Here is a 20159-nt window from a genome sequence, read left to right as displayed (position 1 = left end):
ATGTCTTCTTCAGTTGAAAATCTACGCTCGTTTGGGACAGATGTAGCAGGGAATGAAAGGTATGCTTCATTCCTCATATATTATTTTGGTTTCAGAAGCCTCTTTAGATGGACACCGAGGCTGTGAGCGGTTTGCTGGAGGAGTGTGTCATTGCAGCAGCGGCAGAGACCACCCAGCTGTCAGAGGCCTGTAGGAACCACTACAAGAGCTGCAGAGGTGAGACACTAGATGGCGCTGTTTCTTAGTTTTAACCAGCACAAAATGTTGCTGGAAGCATCTAATTTTGTGTAGAAAAGGAAAGTGTAGGACTTGACTGGAGAGTTTTTTTTTTATTGAAATCTGCATCAACAAAAATAGTTGGTGGTGTCTGCATGTTTAGCTTCCTGTTTCGTTGCCTGTCTATAAATTTCCAAGTCAGTGTTATTTATTAATCATAACTTTACGTAACTCATAAGATGAGCGAAACAAGATTCAGCAACAGTAAAAACACTGATAGTTATTTGTGCTTTTTATGTGCTTTTTTTTTTTTTTTTTAGAAAATAATTTCATTTTAAGTGAGGAAATAAATGAATAACACAATAACACTAATGGTGTTCTGCATGCAATAAAATATTTCATAAAATATCAGCTCATGAACTATTTGAGTCAGCAGTTATTGTTGTCTTTTTTTAATGTGTTGATGTATTCAAATGTATTTGTGTTTGTAAGGAACTTGTTTACACTTTAAGTTGGGAATTGTTTTATTTATTTAGTTTTTTTTTTTATTTATCGAGATGTTTATCGTTATCGTGATAAATACCAGAAATTATCGGGATCATTTTTTAAGTCCATATGGCCCATTCCTAGTTAATAGTAATGAGGCATTAGTAAGAAGAGGGCAAATGCTCTAAAATCTCACTTTCATAACTTTCATTTTTACCTCTCCGTGTATGTAGGGTGTGTTGCTACAGAAAGACGCGCACACACACACACACACACACCTAACCCTTTAAATGGGAACGATTAGTAGAATATTGTTAAAATGTGAAAATGAGTCAAAAAACACAAAACTAAATTTTCATTTAAAAGAAATGCAAAACGACAATAGAAATGCACAAAACTACACCAAAAATACGCAAAATGACTCCAGAATTCCACTGAAATGGTAACAAAAAATAATAATTATGAAAGGAAATTCACAAAAAAACAACAGAAAGACACAAAAAAACACATAATGACTTCAAAAAACATACATTACTAAAAAAAAATACACCAAACGACAAAAATATAAAGATGAGTAAAAAAAAAAAAACTACTGAACAATATTCATTCCAAAATTCTAAATAAATGCTCAATATAGTCAAAGCTGCATTAGCATATAGATTTACTTATGAGTAAGTTTTTTGAATTTGATGTACAAATCATTATTTTTTTTTGTCCCTCACAATACATCACAGTTGTCCTTACAGGTCCCTCATGCACCGTGAAGGAAGCTGCAGGTCTTACCAGATGGGTTATAGCAGTGGCTACACCCGTTTTGCTTTTTTTTTTATCATGATAAACCTAAGGAAATAGGTTGTATATTTATTTATTTTTTTCCCCTGGAATTTGTTCACTGTTAAGTTGAAGTTTTGAAAATTAACTTTGAATACAATTTTGAGGAATAACTGACAATTGCTTGTTCGTTTTAAGAGGTCTTAAATATTTCGTAATGCTATTGATATAGTTGTTTACAAACACAAAAGTGGAATTTATCCAATTACTCAATTAATCGATGACAAAATTTACAGAATACTAGATTACAAAAATATTCGATCGCTGCAGCACTAGTCATTTAACAAAATGTAGTCGACGAAATCTATGACGAAAATCTTTAGTCAACATACTGAACACTGAGATAAGCTGATTTTCCTCAACATCTTTTAAACATTTAACACGATGCAATATTTGTCTGGTGCGGTATGTCAGAGATATAACTAAAATTAAAAGGTCTTCAATTTTGCCCGCCTCTCAACCAGCCATTTTCAAAATGGCTGCCTCCAGGTTGAATTTGTTTTCAGTCTTTGTGAGTTTTCGTGAATGCTCGGATTAGCGGATCCCTTTAAATGTCGCCGCAAATTGTGTGGCAGTGTTTCCTAGGCTAAAGGAGGTTATAAAGGAAGCATTGAGCCTCCGTTCCTTAGCTTTTAGAGAAATGGAAAGCTCCTTATCATGGCTGCCACTTAAACACTTTCAGGAGTTAAGGAAAAGTGGATAGGAAAGGAGATAGGATCGACTATTCGGACGCACCCTATGTCTGTATTTAATGTGTTCCAAATTTCTTGTACCTAGTGGAGTTCCTTTATATGTTTTTCAGACTCGTTGTGTGCTGAGCTGGCCTCTCTACTGCAGGAGGCTGTGGAGATGAAGTGGCCATTTGTCCCTGAGAAATGGCAGTACAAGCAGTCAGTCAGTCCAGATGACAAGTCTAACCTCAACGACCTAATCAGCAGACACCTTCCTCAGCTGCTGGTATGCAACAAGCTGTGTGTAGCAGAATGTTCGCGCCCTCACCTTTCTGCATCACTTATGGCGTGTTTCCACTGGCTCTACTCAGCTCGGCTCTCGGGGAAAAAGTACCTCCTCCATGGTACCTGGTACTGCGTTTTTAGTACCTCCTGCATTGAGGTTCCAAAAAAAGCAGCCCTGGTCTGAAAATGTGACGTAGGCTCAAAGCAGACACTGATTGGGTCTGAGAATCATTACAGCGTAGAGTCTTCCACTCATGCACAGAGGAAGCATTTGGCTGCCATTGATTTTTGTTGGCAATCTTGTGAGGATGGCAGCAAAAAAAAACAATCCGTGGAGTCTGGCAGTTTCACATGTCAGATTGGTGCTCAATTGAAACGCTCGGGTCCCGAAAGCGAGGAGTGCAAAGCCGCGTAGAGCCGTTACCGCCAATGGAAACGCACCATTAGTGGTATTTTTATGCCCCAGGCTCTGCTAAAGGCATCCATCGTGGCCCAGGAGCCGCGCTCGGCTATGGCAGTCGTCTTGTTGGTGGACCGCTTCCTCTACTGGATCGATGAGTCAAGTCGTCTATTGAAGATCGCCAAGCTGCTTCACAGACGCCATCATGACGTTGCAATAGCTCCACAGCTGGTGATACGACAGGCCAGGGTCTATCTGAACTCTGGTAACGTAGGAAGGCTTTGATATCAGTCACTTGTGTGACAGTAATTGATTCAAACTTGATGCTTGAAATTAAACAAGCGTAATTTTTATACCATTATCTATGTGTTAGGCAAACTGCAGAAAGCAGAATATATCCTAAGCAGTTTGATTTATGGCAGTGGAGCAACAGGTATTCAGTAGTTTTAATGCACTAATCAGAGGTATGAACTAATGACCTGTTGACTTTGGCTGATCTTTACTGTGCAGGGTCCTGGGTTTACCATTCGGAACCAGACAGGGTTCTCGTGCAGTCTGTTAGCACTCAAGTGCGTGGAATGATTCTGCAAAAGCTTGGTGAGATGATCTTTAACTTTAAGCTTTTACATGCTTGGTCACATGATTAATTATCTGAGTCAGACATGGGTAACTGGCGGCCCAGGGACCACATTTTGATTTAAAGCGGCCCACAAAGTAAATGCACCAAAATGACTCCAGAAACGCAAAAGGTGCCTAAAAATATTCAAAACGACAGAACAATTAACAAAACAAGAACAAAAATACACTAAATGACAGAAAAATATACAAAACAAGAATACAAATGCACAAGGTGAGAACAAAAATATAAAATGACAGAAAAACATATGAAGCAACTAAAACATAAACAAAATGCCTTAAGCAAACACAAATATATGAAAAATAAAAACACAAAATGACAAGAAAAACACACAAATAAGGCAAAAATACACAAAATGATTCCTAAAAAGACAAAACGACCGAAATACTAAAAATGCCTCTAAAAACACACACAAAATGACAACAAAAATACACAAATTGACTCCAAAAACACACTAAAAAAATTACACAAAATGACAACAAAACAAGGCAAAATCTTTTTTTTTCCCCCTGTTTTAATGCTCAGTTTGATAATTATTCTAAATGTAGACATGGAAGTCGATAGTGTGCTCCTTAGATCAGACAATCACACTTTTGTGGCCCTGATGTGATAAAAGTTGCCTGTCTCTGATCTTAAATACTCTGTGGCAGGTCTGTGGCTTGATGCTGCAGAGCTAATCTGGGCTTCTCTGGTTGTCTACTTCGCCCTTCCTGAACCAGATAAGAAGGTAGCAAAACACATCAATTATAAAGCATCGCTTTGGTTATGCCGGGTACTAAAACGGTTAAATAATCCTGCATTTTTATTCATGGTCATCCTTTAGGGCATTGGAACCTCTCTGGGAATACTGGCCAACATATTGGTGTCTATGAATATTGAGGACTTTGAAGCTTTCAGGGCTAATGCAAACATCAATTTTGTAAGACCAAATGAGCATGGACTTTACTTATGGAAAAAAAAACTGGATATTTTCATTTCTATGTATTAATATTAAAAACGTGGTGATTCATTCTGCAGTCTTTATTTGGAAATGCAAGTCATCGTCTCCTGTTGGCGGCTAAAGCAGCTAAGATGGCGGTGGTATACAGTCAATACACATCGCTCTATGTGTTGACCAATGTGGTAAGAGATTTACATTAGAATCGTACCTAGCACCACTTTTGTTTGACTGCTGTTTGCTGAAGTTAACAATCAGCTCAATTTTTTTAGAAATATATAGCAATTTTTAAGTTAGCTTTATTTTGCTAGCTCATTAAAACATTTATTAAACCAGTTGTGCTCGGTTCTGTAACTCACTACCTCATATTTTCTTATAAGAATGACCCCTGGCACACTTTCTAGTCAAAACACAAAGTAGCCCTATTGAACTAGCTACTGCCACCTATTGAAAGGAGGACTATTTAGTTACCCTACTTATGAGTGTTAAAGATTCATGCAAAATCTATGGCTAAAGGCTTGTGTCACCAACATAGCCAATATGTCACCTGAAGCATAACAATATAAAATGAATAACAGTAGTTGAATTTATTAGCCTTATTTGATATTTTTGGTACTGTTTTAGGAAGTTTAAAAGCTAGTAAAGTCATCTAAACAGGTAGAGACGAAATTTAAAATAAACAAAACCTATTTTTCTTTACTGAACACCATAAGCACTTAGGTGGGGAGTAGAAGAATAAGTGGGATAAAGGTTGTTACTTTAGCTCGTTGTATAGCTTGGCTGGTGCAATGCTTGCAATCTGTTGTCTGGGTGATTTCGAAAGTTGGACACTGGGTGTGATGGCCCATTGACTTGTTTTTTTTTTTTTTAATGGCTTGAATGTAGCTAACAGCAGGTGTAGACTGTAGACCAATCATGCAAAGGTCTAAAGCCCTGTCCTCAAGGGGATGTACTGATCTATTATTTGGCCATGTTAGGTAATTGGAACTGGAAGTACAAGCGTACAAGATAATACCTTTGAAGTAATTACTGTATGCCAGAATTTCTAAACTTGGTTCAAGAGAATTGCATTCCTGGTTTCCTACACCAAGAAGACGCTTGTTGCTATGCTTTCTACAGAATTGCACAATGAAACCCATGTCAGATTCAAGTGTGTTGGAGCAGCTATTCATCTTGCTTTCTTTAGGTGACTCAAGGGACCTGCTTGCTAACCTATAGTTTCTCCATGGAGTGCCCTGCGTCTCAAAGACAGTCGTTCCTGCTGCAGGCCAAAGAAGCATTTGAAATCGGCCTACTGACCAAAGCAGAGGGCGATCTGGTCACTAGCCAACAAGAGCTTCACACTTTAATCAAGGCGGCCTACTCCCTCATTTTGGCACACAAATGGATGGGCACTGATGGAGAGACTCTGGCCCAGGCAACCCAAGCCTGCCAAAATGCCTTAGCTAATCTCTATCAGTACTGCCATGCTAATACCAAAGACAAAGATGATATTTGCAGCAAGATCATGAACAAGCTGGCCTGTGTCAAAGTCTTTTTGCGAGTAGAACCTTTTTCTAACTCAGACACAAAGTCCTTTATCCCTGACAGCTACAAACATGAGGAAGGTGTCGCTGTAAATTTCACTTTTGACGGTTTCTCTGAAATAATGCGGAAGTTTCACAAGTATCATGCATCACTGAGCAAAACCACTGAGAGGAAGTGTAGAGGGAGTCAAGATGAGCCTGATGGGGGAAGGCTTTGTCTGACAGCACTCGGCACAACCATTGACACCGACTGTGACCCTGAGAACAAAAGATTAAAAGATGCACCAGAACCAGAGACGTCAAATCCATCACATAAAGATTTTCCTGTGAGGCCAGAATTTGTTTCTACTCTTGGAAGCGCTGGTGGCTCATTGCCCAGTCTCAGCAGTCATTCTGATGGGTTTGCTGTAATGCAAGCTGATATTGTGACACTGGACACTGATGTTGATGAAAATGCCCCAAAACAAGCAGGATTGTTGCAATCATTATCCCAGCTCGCTCTTAAAACATCCTCCAGTTCTCTTGGAGACAGCTTTGGTTCTCAGTCATCATGGGAGAAAGTCACTGCCGACCCAAGCGGCAACTCATTCGGAGAAATTCGGCCTGTCAGCCTATCAAACATAAGAGGCAGCCAGAGCAGCAAGTCACAAGACTCTGACGGGAGTTTCTTTATTTTGGAAACTGTTAATTCAGACTTTAGTGATCTAGATCTTGATCAGATTACCAGAAACCACACATCTGCATCTCCACCTCAGCACTCGCAGGCTGGACCAAGCCAATGCGCCGTCACAGAAACCTCCACGGAGAGTTCCTTTGAGATGATGGAGAAGCAGGACATCGGGGAAGTGTATTCACCTGAGAAGCAGAACCCTCAATGCTACTGGTGTTTGAACCAGTGCGCTCTCGTTGACGGTGTTGCTGGTAAACAGCTTGTGTTGTCAAAGGAAGATTACCAAGCCCTGCTGGCCGGAGTTTGTCATGAATGTCTGATGAAGAGGTTACAGAGTCACAAGACACCATTCCAGATCAAGACGCATGGAGCATCCTACAGTGAGTTTGTTTTCAACAGAGGTGTAACAAGTACTGATATATCCTACTCAAATAGAAGTACTGTTAATTGGTTGAAATTGTGTACAAGTAAGTCATACATGAAAAGCTGAAGTACAAGTAAAAAGTAGATCAAATAAATAGTCCTCAAAGTAAAAGTTACTAGTTACTTTCATCCCCCACATTTATTTTTGGTAATAAATGTTGCCACGGTTCCCATACAGTAAACATCTCATGTATAAACTTAAAAAGGAAGAGACCAAATCTTGCACAATTGGAAGTTTATTTATTTTCCACAAAGGCATCTGTATGAAATAAGATATTTGTCACAATGAATTAAATTCAAAATAAAAAGATTCTCAGGCTCCAAGTATAGCTACATTTATGAACTCTAAAACTGAGAAAATAACCGGTATTTAATGCTGATTTGGCTCCGTGCATTACATTAAATCTGGTTGGTCGGTTATCAATGTAAATTTTACGCAGTAATTAAGAAAATAAAATGTGGGTATTTCAAAGCAAGTGCGTTATCTATCACATGATTTTGTGACATTGTAAGGGGGACTCGGATAAATGAAAGCAAGGATTTATTCATTGCTCTGATTCTGATGGGGAATTAGTAATGGAATGTGAGGAAAGCAGTGAAAATTATGAAAATGACAGACAGCAGCAGGAAGTTCTACTTCAGGCTTTCATCATTGCTCTCTGGTGATCAGGCAGCAGGGACAACTGTCGTGTACGGTGTTGCCACGTTGCTATCTGCAGCTTGGATACAGAAGCAGAAGGTGCAGATACAGACACTGCTTCTCCCTGTTGGGATTTCCTTTACTCTTGGCTCCGGTCCGGTCCCAACGGTCTACTCAGCCGAAATCCAGCCTGGTGCTTTAATGCTAGAGGAGGACTTCAACTTACAATAAAACTGAAGTCAAGGAATAGAGTTGAGTGAGCAATTTATATCCTTCATCCCGGTGAGCGTAACTTCCAGGAGCTAATTTGGACTCTACCCCGGGCATGAGGCACCTTTCTCAGCTTTTGGAGAACCTGAGATACCACCTGGTTCTATTTTCAGTTTTTCACTGTTCCCAAAAAGTGTGTGCCAGGAGCAGGCCAAATTTGGACTCTACCGCCATGAGAGACACATTTTCGGCATATTACAACATTTATATGTCAAACCTAAAGCCATAGTTAATATATCTTCAGTTCAGTTCAGTTTTACTTAATAGAAAATGTTTCAATACTGATTTAAATGTTTTTGTGTTTACTACCAGAGTTAGATTTGCTCTGTAAATCATCATTCTCTTAGCACTGTTTGATTGTAATTTTGGTAAAAACAAATTTCCCCGCTGTGGCGTGTCTACTAGGATAGATGTGTTTATCATTGCTAAATAAGAGTCTCTGGTAAAGAATTTTAGGCCGCTTTGATGATGTTATATTTTTGAAAAAAGACGATAATTAATACAATAATCTATCTTTTACTGACAACCACGTAAGCTGATTCAGCAGGACTTTGGTGCTGGTTCCATAATCGTAGCGTAACGCCAGTTGAGCTACGCGGTTTTGTAAGGTCTGTAACCCTTTTAACACCCAGCTGTAGCATTTAACCACACTACTGAGCAATAGTCAAAATATGACAGAACCAGAGCTTGGGTTATTTGTTCAGTTCAGTTGCTTTCCATGTTAAACAATTACTTTGTCTTTTTGTCATGTTCGCTGATACCAGACAGGATCCAATTAAAATTCCGAATTTCTGCTCCAATCTTTATGATTATTGGCAACAAGCCTTTGCCCTAGTCGACGCAACTTTACCTCTTTCGGAAAGCAACGCGAAGAAACGCTATCTTTAGGGTGTTTTTGCAATCATACACAATGCATTGCTTTTATATTACGACGGTTGTGAAGTAATCACATGTGAGAAACAGGCAGCTGGTGGGGGGATGTGGAAGTGGAGTCCCCCCTACAATGTCACAACTACGGGAAATGTTGACCCTGATTTCAAGGGCTGACAGCAGCACTTGTGCTTTAATTGTTTCCTATTACAACATGCTTTTAACCATACATGTCATGTATCAAAATGATTGTTGAGAACTATTTTTTATCAAAATTTCCATGTTAAATTTCTGTATTAAAATACTGCCAATATATACTTTTTCCTCTTTGAATTGAGGTTTTTGATTTAATTGTTTGGCGTTTTTGCTTGAAAACACAGAAAAGGGATATTATGATGCATGTATTATATCAAACTGCACCATATTTCATTTAACTAACTGTAGCTTTGGGCTACAAAGCCTAATCAGTTTCTGTCTTTACTGGAGCCAGTATTGACTAATCTTTATAAGTTGATTACACAATACCTTTGATTTTCATTTAGATGCTCTTCGACTAAAGTTTTCTAAGGCCACAGGACTTTGGACCGCCATGGAGACCTGTGTTTACATTGGTGATCCCATGGGGATGCAAGGCACACAGAGAGCAGCACTATGGGTGCAGTTTCTACACCAAGAAGAGAGATTAAGCAGGTATGTCGCTGCACAACATACAGCCAACAAACATAGCTGAGATCACACCACTGATAGTTTTGCACGTGGAAAACGTTTTTCAGCTATGTCGGGAAAGACTATTTGAAACCAAAGGAGATCAAGTTTCATCTGAAGGATGTTGAACGCCAGATGACAGCCCAGCACTATGTCTCTGAATTCAACAAGAGTCTGTATGATAAAGAAGTCCTGGCGCAGATCTTCTTCATTCCATCAGAGGCACTGTTGGTAAGAAAAAAACAGACAACGCTTCAAGGGCTCACTGGTTTTAATAACCATTATGTTTAATCCTGCATTTCTTATGGGGAAATATCGAGAAATATCCATCTTTGTTGGCAGTGGAGCTGTTTCTGAGGCCAAAATTGAGAGAAAAGCGTCTAGATGACAATATGTAATAACTTAATGATAGTTGCAAGTAGTTCTCAACTAGATCAGACAAGGGAAACTGGCGGCATGGGGCAACACGTGGCCCTCAGTCTAATTTTGTGCAACCTTCCAAAGTAAACCCCACAAATGACTCCAAAAACACGCAAGATTATAGAGAAATAAAATTACACAAGACGACTACAAACATACACATAAATAACAGAAAGATATAGAAAAACAACAACAAAAAGGCACAAAAGGACTTTGAAAATCACACAAAACAACATCAGAGGAAAAATACACAAAATGACTCCAAACACACAAAACAATAATAAACATATATAAAATAACGATAAAAGCACACAAAACAATACAAACATACACAAAAACATATAGAAAACAACAGCCAAAAATGACAAGAAAAAATACAAAAATTGATAACAGACAAGCACCCAAAAAAACCCTAAAACGACAACGAAAATGCACAAACCCTTTGTTTTTTACTGTATTAAATGAATTCTAAATGCTGACATGAATGTTGATTAATGTGTCCCTCGGATCAGACGATCATATTTTTTTGGCCCTTGGTGTTATAAAAGTTGCCCGTCTCTGAACTGGATATTTTAATATTTAAATGAAACATCTGCAATTAGCCACAAAGTGTTCTAACTCCATTCCTGATAATTACCATTGTAAAGTGAGCTAGTTCTTTTCACTAATAACCAAAAGTGGTATCACAACGTTTCATGGCTTGTTGCCATAGTAACGAGCCATGAACATGAAACATCAGCGTACTCATGTCCTTATTTGTGTAAGAATGTCTGTTTCTGATGTGGTGGTGTGTGCTGCTGAGTAGATTTTGGATGGAGATGTGATCTGTGGGTGTTTATCAGTGGAGCCCTACATGCTCGGAGACTTTGTTAAACTCACCAACAACACTGGGAAGAAAGTCCAGAGTTTCCCAGCTACACAGTATGCCCTCGCCTTTGGGCACTTCACTTACCTGCTCTCCGCTGGCCAGGAGGTGGTCGTAGATTTGCAAGGTGTGTGTGTGACAGCCAGGGAAGATTTTGGGCAGCAGCTCATATTAAGGGAGAAATATAATTTATTTTGTTGTGTTTCATAGGATGGGTTACAGCAAATGGAAAAGGGCTGACTTACCTCACTGACCCCCAGATACACTCTACAAGGACCCCCAAAGGGCCCTCTAACTTTGCCGAAAGGGGCCTCAGGTACTTTGTAGAGGAACAGCACGGACCAGAATGCAATGGGATTTGCAGGCTGCTCCAACTCCCGTCACTGGGCACATGGCCAAATGTTATTTCATAGCAACTTTTAGCTGTTTTTACCAAGAGTGGGCCCTGGTGGTCCTAGAGAAGTTGATATTTGTGCCAGCACCGTAGTCCAGCTTTCATTATTCTAACCCCAGGGTTCCCATGGATCCTTAAAAAAGTCTTAAAAGGCATTTGACTCAAAAATCCAAAACAAATTGTTATTTTGCATGAAAAAGTCTTAAATCTGTTTTTCAAACTGTCTTAAAGATGTAACACATGGTTTGTAAGATTCAGATTTTTGTTTCTGACAATGTAATAAGTCTCAGATCTCAATAGGCAGTAATTGTTTTTCTGTTTTTTTACATATGCTGTTAGTTGTGTTGACTAAAAAGTGCCGTCATATTTTTTGTCAGCTACATTTCAGTGATGGTAACAGAACTATGACTAATTTGAAAATAACATGTGAATGAAGACTACATCAAGTATATGGATATTTTCTTTAACTAATGGGAACAAATCCAATCATAACTACTTAAGTTGAGTGGAAGGCGGGACAAGCCGGTAAGTGATCCAATAGGGAGTAAGCTGATTGTGTTAGCCAACATAAGATGAATAATGTGGTCTGTGTTACACATGAATCATTATTACCATCCCATATTGAATAACTTTATATTTATATTCTAGTCGAATATATCTGTAACAGATTAAGTCCACTAAAATGTTATGTCATTTAGTCGACTAAAACTAGACTATGACTAAAGAATAAGTCCCGATGACTACATTTTGATTAAAGCTAAGTTGCATTTTAGTCAGAAGCCTATGATTGTCTAAAGCTAAATAAAAATGTGCTGTCACAATGAACACTGATGATAGCATAATCAACAAAACAGCTGTGTGGTTGTGAGCGTAGCTCTTGATGCTGATGCTACATGCTAGCTACCGTATACTAGCTACTAGCTGCATGCTATTTCAATGCCTGTTGTGTACACGTTTATTGTGAAATAGGGCTTAGATTTAATGTTAAGTGGCATTTAAAAGGTACTAAAATAATGTGATTAATTTTGAGCTGTTGGAGCCCTGAAGCCTTCAGACACAGAAACATGACGCTATTCTGAACTATTTAGCATAGCTTTGTTTAACAGATGAGTTTGAATGGGATTTTAGCCCCAACTACAATAAATACCCAGGGGAGCAGAATTATAAAGTGATTTATTTCACAAACCTTTGAAGAAGCTGTCTTCAACAGATTACATACTTTATAAAATCATGACATCAACAATAAAGTAAACCATGTGACACATGAGCTCAGTTCATGCTGTATTGAGTGTTTCATGTCTGTTCTATTTCTAAATACTTATTGACAAGTGGCATTGTGGCGCTTTAAAAATCAGACTTTCATCTCTGAAAGAATGGAATTTACAATCACATTTATTGTGCAGTGTTGTGATATAACTGTAACTGAGAAAAAGCAACGTAAAAGCCAATTGTTGAATAAAGAATCACAACCTAAATTCTTAGATGTTATGGCCAATGTGTTAGCACAGGCGTCTTCAAGAAAAAAATCTGTCTGTAACATAACTTATCTAATGTGGAAGTATACTAACAACAACAGAATCAAAAACCAAGCCATGGTGAGCCAGAAAAAAAGAACAGAAGAAGGGAAGTAACCTTTGAGACTTCCCTCTAAACAAGAATGTCAATTTACCATTCATTTCATAATCCTTCTTATAGCAACTGACAAATCTCCCAACCGGTTTGCAGTTAAAGCTGTAGTATGTACGTTTTTGTTTTATTTTTTGGCATCATTTGGTCAAAAATCCATAATCATCTTTGAGCACATTGTAATCCAAAGTGTTCTGAGTGGACAGTGAATCTCTTTTCCTTCTCTTGGTCCTCTAAATGAAGTTTAGAAACCCAGTGGCATGACAAACCCCTGCCTTAATTAATGTGTTTGATTAGTGCACTTGTGTTCTGTTGATTTCATTTCATTTTTTCAATCAGAGAGTGCAAACCTCCAAGTGCAAAATATCCTCATTGGCAGTTATCTGGATCAGTGATCCTGATCATCATGCCATGATCATTCACACTTTAAAGGCTTGGAAGAAATGTATATCCTCATTAATACATTTTTAAGACAAATTGCAATGGAATGTGCAATCCAGGTCTGATCCGGATGAACTCTGACGTTTCTTTTTATATCAATGTTAATTCATTCATTTTAAATGAAAGTTGAATATACATTTTTGTAACAAACCTCGGGAGTGAATCACGAGGCTGCGCTCATTATGTAATTGCAGGAATCACATGATGGCAAAAAGTGCACTGACAAAGCATAAACTATGAGCTATGGTAGGTATGAACTAAACTAGTTTTACCAGGTCTCCTTTTGTATTTAGTCACATGGCAATGAGTTTGCGTGTAAAAGAAACACATTTGTTTAAACATTACATTTGAAAGTAGTTGAACATAGAGCCACGTTTTCATTCATAAACAACAGAATTTAATAACAGATGAAGACATTGTCTGTGATGAAAGGCTAAACTTTCCTGTGCAACCAAAAATGGAAATAAACATCTCCTAATAAGCACGTAACTAAACACACAAATTAGGTAGTGTTATATTTTCTGGTAACTGGCGACGTGTAGGGTAAAAAAAAAACCAGAGGAAACCGTGGGAAACATTATTACAAAAAGGAGAAGAAGAAAGTGTGTGTGACAACCTCCCTCCAGTGATGTCTGAGGCTTTCTGGCTCTTTCTCAGATCATTTGGTTAAGGTGTTGTATCTATGGTGGCTTTCTCAAGCATCTGACCACCAGTGTAAGTTTGCATGTAGGTGTGTTGAAGTGTGACCATTATGGCGTCTGTCTATCGCTGTCTGTCTTCATGTCCCTTTTCCCTGTTTGTCTCAGTGTATACGGCTCTGTGTCTGAAGGCGTGTTAGTTGTTGTGCTTGTTGTTACATACAAGTTCATCATTGGACAGCTGTGACCCCCCCCCCCCCCTTCCCCTCCTACACCAGTGATTAGTTGTATATATGGTCTCTGAGGGGGGATCACTCCCCCACACTTTGAAACCCCCTGCTCTATAGATTTTATAGACACCCAGACTTTTTTGGAAAAATCATGATCAAATGAGCAATCCCGGTTCGGATTAAACTCGGTGGGCTGATTGAGGAACCAACCTGATATAACGGAGTGAAATTTCTTAAAGATTAGTCAATTTTGAAGCAAGATATGAATCATTGAAATTACGCCAATGATGAGAGATAGAGATATGTTGTTTTCAAACTGATCCAGAATGACTATATTAATCTGGATCTCGTCCAAATTTTATCGGAATTTTCCATGCTGTAAGGTCTGTCTTTGGTTAGAATTTTCTGACATAATCCTGCTTATTTCTATTACTCACTATTATTGTGCTACCTACTGCTCCTTACTGGTCAGGATGGATAGTTACATGACTGCGAGCCAGCATTGGCACAAACACCCAACAACGCAAGTCCTTTGCTGTCTGAATATTTACCTCCGCCAAGGAGGTTATGTTTATTATTGATTGATTGATGTGTTTGTTAGTGAACAGCCTAATGCAAAAAATACTGGACAGGTTTAAAGAAATTTTCAGGAAATATCCAAAATGGGATAAGGAACAAGTACATCGATTTTGGGGGTGATCCGGATCAACATCTTGAAAGGGATTAGTTTTTAAAAAATCTTAAAATCCCTATTTCTTATCATTGGCAAAATTTAAAAAAATGTATGTTTCTTTTTTTTTTTTTTATCTTGTCTGCACATGCTGTCAAAGGTCAACACTACAAGAAGTGCAATCATTATGAGACAGCAATGCATGTTTCGTTTCCCAACTTAAGTCAAGCTTATTTCCAGTCAAATGACAGCTACCTCATTCATTCCACCTATCACTCTATTTCTAATAACTCGAGTCAAACTTTAAACTCACCTCATTACATTAATAAGGCTCGTCATGATTATTACTAGAACCTATACTCATCAAACCGAAACCCTAACCCTGAAGATATTAAAACTTTAACCTACCACAGCTAACCATAGAACAGAAACAACCTTGGACTCACCTCTAACCTTCAAGAATTTCAAAGTGCATTGGATAGTATCTCGACAGGCAAAGCACCCGGCCCAGATAGGTTCTCTGCTGAATTTCTAAAGCACTTCTAGTTAATGCTCCACTTACTTCAGCGTGGTAACGGAGATTAAAAGCATAGGTTATGTTGGAAGTCACATGAATACAACAAACATTAAATTATTACTTGAACCAGACAAAAAAAAATTGTTACCTTTAAGCTACCAACCTTTCTCACTTATCCACACAGACATGTTTTTTTTTTTTTTCCCAAGCACTCCCAGGTTAGAGAAAGTAGTTCAATCAATTAAATACCAAGACCAGACAGGATTTGTTAAGAATAGACACACCATAGACAATTCTGTCACTTGACACAGAATCATCTTAAGGCTTCATACTGCAGAGGGGAACAAGGCAAGGTTTCCCACTGTCACCTTTGCTTTTTTGCAATATTCGTTGAACCTCTCGCAGCAGCTGTACGTCTCAGAACACAAAATCAGTCTTCATGTAGATGATATTTTACTTTATTTCGAAGAACCCCAAACCTCATTAGAAGAAGTAGAATAGACAAGAAGAATGCCTTTATTGTCATTATGCAATTGTACAAGGAAATTATTTTGAGTACTTAATCTAATAAATAGCTTCTCAAAACAATCAGACCAAAACTTACAATACGCTAAGCATAAATATATGATCTAATTAAATTAAACCTTAATCCACTGCTGGATAACATCACAGAAGATCTGCAAAGATAGAATAATCTCCCCATCTCACTCCTTGGCCGAATAGCTTCAGTAAAAAATAGATAAAACTATCTATTCTCTATGATCCCACTGAAACCAAACCATTAACACAATGGTTCCAAAAATTAGATTCTGCAATTACAAAATTCTATGCCAGGAATAAAAAACCCCAAATTAGCCTGTCAACCCTTGAGAAAAATAAAGACGAGGGGGGTCTAGAAGCTCCCAACTTCCTGCATTATTATCTACCAAACCAAATATTATATTTGACAGAATAGGGAAATCCTACAGAACAATGCAACAGCTGTCTAGAACTGATCTACCCTTTATCCAAAATGTCACAACTGCTTTAAAAACCCACTGATTGCCTCCACTCTGTGTAAATTGTGGATATATTTGTGGATCTGAAAAATACATGTGAAAATTGTGGATCAGTTTGTGAGTATTTCTATGACAAATTTCTCCCCATGAGTATGTACTTTAAAGTAATACGATTCCACACGAAAATCTTTTTTTTCTTTTTCTCAAGTTAAACAATAGAAGAAAAAAAAAATCCAGGTACACTCGTTTAGCGACTTCAGTCACACACCCTTCCAGTCATATGACAGTGACCTCATTCATTCAACCTTTCACACAACAACACAATTCCATATCCTGCTGAAATCCACTTCTGAGTTTATGTGCGTCCCTCTTCTGTCACACAAACAACATTCTTTACCCCTTCCACAGCTCTGCCTCCCAGTGAGGAGTCAAATTCAAACACAAATCATGTGCAAAATCAACATGGCACGCATTTGATTTTTGTTCCATATTTTCTATTGGAGAAATTCTAGACATGTCCTGTTATTTCCCAACCTTCTGAATAAATCATTAACCAGTCTGTTGATAGAAATATTGCCAGTGCTGCTTTATATGGTGATCTGATAATAGATGAACCTTTGCCTTTCCGGATGCTGCAGCGGTTGTAACTAACACCAGGAAGGTGGAGTATCAGTGTTTATAAGGAAGCTAGAGTCCCATGAGGAGCCACAGTGTTTGAGACTGCCTGAGAACAACTGAAAAGATGAGAGTTCTGCTTGTGTTAACCTGCTTACTGGCTGCATGTCTGGCTCTCAGGCCTAAACCTTGTAGTAAGTAATGCTAAGAATCATGCTTTTGTGCTTTCTTTACAAGTGCTTGTCCTACATTTCTGAATTGCACTTTGCCACCTGAGTATCCATTTCAAATGTGGATTTATGCTTTTGAAATGCTAACGTTGTCATTACTTTCTCCACACAGAAAGTCCTCCTCTTCTGACCGGAAAGCTCACTGTGGTAAGTGCGCGATCGCCGATTTGTGTGCAAACGCAAAATCCTATGAGATTCCAATTGAAGAGAAATGCTAATTTACTTTATCTGTCCAGTCCACACAGAATGAAGAACTGTGGATGTATGCCAAATTCTTATATGATGCACTGGGAGAGAGGATCAGGTTTTATGAGGTTGGGAAGTATATGAACACGTCGTACACCAAGGACTACTTGCTGATTTACAATAAGGTAATAACGTATGAACCAAAAGTTATTCTCCTAGAAGCACAAAAGCACATCTATTTTGAGCTAAGAGAAAAGAAAAAGTTACATCAAAAATTACTTTTTTCAAAATTGTTGACTAAGTTTTTGTTTCAAGTGCTTGTTAGATGAAAAACAGCGTACCACCAAGCTACCAAATTGACCCCAGAGGGACACCAATGTGTGCAATATCATGTGCCCAGCACATTGAAAAGATTTCATCATGATCATTTTATGCTTAATCATTTGTTCCTATCAAGTCATGAAATATGAAGCAAAACAAATAAAATCAGCTATTATTTTCTGAATGATAAACATTGAATGAGGTCAAATTGATCCCAAAAATAATAGAAGAGTCAAACCAAAGATCAACCTTTTGCAGTGGAAGATTCCATATAATTTGGATGGGGATCCGGATCAATTTACTGATTAGCATCATTAGCCAACTTGCAAAAATTAATATCTTGGTTCATAATTGACCAATCTTGAGGAAATTCCACTCGCTTATGTCAGGATGCTTCTTCAGTTACCTCACTGAGTTTGATAAGGATTGGATTTCATCAGGATCTTTCAAAAACGCGTGGATGTGTATAAAATCTATAAATAATGAGAAATTAAGTCGGAACAAGTGATAGCTAACGTTTTAATCTTAATTCTTCTCGTAGAGCACCATTTATGACATCAACAAAGACGCCAAAACCTGTACGAAACTACCACTAAAGGACAAGTTCCTACCTCTGGGAGTTCCAAAGAATGCTTCGCTACTGGGCCAAGCTATCTTGGGCAGCTCCTCTGGGCCTGGTCAGGGGCTTCTGGTTAACACCTGGACTGGAGAATTACCAGAAAAAGGAGGTAAATAAAAATGTCTCCTAATTTTTGTGTTTAGTTACGTGCTTATCGGGAGATGTTTATTTCCATTTTTGGTTCCACAGGACAGTACCAAATGACATTGACTGCGCGTGGCTGCATTCCTGTTAGCTTTATCCTCAAAACCGATCGATTTGGATGGATGTTGACAAGGTTAGTTAACATCATAGAAAAGGAAATAATCTGTTAATCTGTTTGAGTTTCCAAGGTAATTATTATTGTATTGTGTTCTGTTCACCAGCTACTTTGACAATGTCATTGGAATTCCTGACCCGGAGCAGCTCATTCCTCCATGCTTCTGTAAGGACGCGGAGATGAAAAATGTCAAGCCATTGGACTTTTTCAGCCTCTTCCACCAAAAACATTAATGTCTTCATTCTTTATTAAATCCTGTTTTTTTACATTCAATCCTGCAAAGCGAGTGATTATGCTTTTTAGGTGTTTTTGTGACATCAGGATATTAAACTTTACCTCGGTTTTTTTATTTTTTTTATTGTAAATCTGTTAATCCTTTACAAGAAATTAACTAAATATTAAATGAAGCAATTTTAAGTGTCAAATTGTTGCTCTGTGTTGACGTTTTTCAACTATTTCCAAGTGTAATGCTTAATCAAATGTGCTACTTTTAAATAAATATATACACAAACTTTTTGCCATGTGATGAAATAAAAAAAAGAGACCAGGTAAAACTAGTTTATTAAATGCCTACCTCATTTGTCTAATTCACTTTTTGCCATCATGTGAATGCGCAGTTACATAATTTGAGATTATTCACTCCAGAGGTTTGTTGCAGACGTTTATATTTAATTTTGGAACTTCGATAATTTCAAATTATCGAATTTACATTACGGTAATAATGTGTATATCTATATATATATATATATATCCCAAACGTCTTAATTGAAATAAGTTATTCATTTGTTGGCCACTAGAGAGCAGTACAAACCAAGTAAAGAACCACACATGCCCTGATGAGAATGTTTTTATTAGATTTTTTAACATACATGAAATCATGAAAAATGATTATGAACGCAATACTATCCAATCAGACAAGGAGTTACTTGATAGCAGTAGTAGGTGACCCCTCTCAGCTTCTCTACTTCTTCTTGCACTCCAACATCTACCCCAACGATCTCCACGTGTTGTGCAGCCGTCTCCAGCCACAGGATGCTGGCATCTGGATCTTCATCAGAGAACTGCAGCAGGGATCCAGAGCATCGCAGAACCTTCAAACACTGACTAAGCAGCAGTCCAGCCTTTCCCCTTCCTTCCTTAGACCTGAGCAAGGCATCCATGGTCCCCTTATCCAAGATAACATCAACACTACTGGGCCTGAAGTGCTTTTCTAGTAGCGTTCAGTCCATCTCTACAAACTGCAGCTGAGAGGAGGGATTCTGGGGTTTGCATGAATCTCTTCCTGCATTAGTCGTACAGCTACGGGGGAAATGTCAGCACAAGTGACACTGATAGCGAGGGGAGAGTGTCTGTAAATAGAGGGGCCTAAGGCAGATGTACCACAACCCATATCTAACACCTGCAGCACAGCATCTGGACAGATTGAGGTATGCAAGTGGGGCATGATAAGGTCTCGCACACAATGGAAACAAAAAACCACTCAAAGTTCTTGAAGTTGGGATTCTTGCTGATGGTTTCGGTGTAAATCGATCCCACATGGCTTTTTTTGTCCATGTTTTCAAT

General features: G+C 38.3%; 3 protein-coding genes across 6 annotated transcripts in view; 2 read left to right on the top strand and 1 right to left on the bottom strand.

Moving 5' to 3' along the window:
* The window catches only part of alpk1 (alpha-kinase 1), a 38940-nt gene extending 27653 nt beyond the window's left edge, over positions 1 to 11287 (top strand). For 2 of the 4 annotated variants that reach the window (XM_028473912.1, XM_028473910.1), the window contains 13 exons: positions 96 to 216; positions 2336 to 2490; positions 2956 to 3154; positions 3263 to 3322; positions 3400 to 3486; positions 4177 to 4253; positions 4350 to 4445; positions 4544 to 4648; positions 5650 to 7039; positions 9405 to 9552; positions 9636 to 9798; positions 10793 to 10979; positions 11063 to 11287. In XM_028473912.1, the coding sequence (XP_028329713.1) occupies positions 108 to 216; positions 2336 to 2490; positions 2956 to 3154; positions 3263 to 3322; positions 3400 to 3486; positions 4177 to 4253; positions 4350 to 4445; positions 4544 to 4648; positions 5650 to 7039; positions 9405 to 9552; positions 9636 to 9798; positions 10793 to 10979; positions 11063 to 11265 (2979 nt within the window). In that variant the 5' untranslated portion in view covers positions 96 to 107 and the 3' untranslated portion in view covers positions 11266 to 11287. Of the gene's footprint in view, positions 1 to 95; positions 217 to 2335; positions 2491 to 2955; positions 3155 to 3262; positions 3323 to 3399; positions 3487 to 4176; positions 4254 to 4349; positions 4446 to 4543; positions 4649 to 5649; positions 7040 to 9404; positions 9553 to 9635; positions 9799 to 10792; positions 10980 to 11062 lie in introns of those variants that run through there. The other 2 variants (XM_028473913.1, XM_028473914.1) reach the window with 2 other exon arrangements.
* A 5739-nt stretch (positions 11288 to 17026) lies between these two features.
* On the top strand, positions 17027 to 19021 carry epdl1 (ependymin-like 1). Its single transcript, XM_028473918.1, has 6 exons — positions 17027 to 17175; positions 17324 to 17358; positions 17448 to 17582; positions 18260 to 18446; positions 18527 to 18614; positions 18703 to 19021. Exons 1-6 carry the CDS (start codon positions 17109 to 17111, stop codon positions 18827 to 18829), a joined length of 639 nt encoding a protein of 212 aa, XP_028329719.1. The 5' UTR covers positions 17027 to 17108; the 3' UTR covers positions 18830 to 19021.
* A 477-nt stretch (positions 19022 to 19498) lies between these two features.
* On the bottom strand, positions 19499 to 20159 carry cskmt (citrate synthase lysine methyltransferase). Its single transcript, XM_028474070.1, is given in 3 exon segments — positions 19499 to 19872; positions 19875 to 20066; positions 20069 to 20159. Coding segments are annotated over 3 exon segments (648 nt in total). The 5' UTR covers positions 20151 to 20159.

This window comes from Gouania willdenowi, chromosome 18, assembly GCF_900634775.1.
Source record: "Gouania willdenowi chromosome 18, fGouWil2.1, whole genome shotgun sequence".
Taxonomy (NCBI): Eukaryota; Metazoa; Chordata; class Actinopteri; order Blenniiformes; family Gobiesocidae; genus Gouania; species Gouania willdenowi.
Note: the sequence above shows the minus strand (reverse complement) of the source record. Positions and strands in the feature narration are given on the sequence as shown.

Coding starts and splice junctions, on each gene's coding strand:
- epdl1 (XM_028473918.1), top strand. CDS start 17,109: ATGAGAGTTCTGCTTGTGTTAACCTGCTTACTGGCTGCATGTCTGGCT. Junction 17,176..17,323: donor TCTCAGGCCTAAACCTTGTA/GTAAGTAATGCT, acceptor TTCTCCACACAG/AAAGTCCTCCTCTTCTGACC. Junction 17,359..17,447: donor TGACCGGAAAGCTCACTGTG/GTAAGTGCGCGA, acceptor TTATCTGTCCAG/TCCACACAGAATGAAGAACT.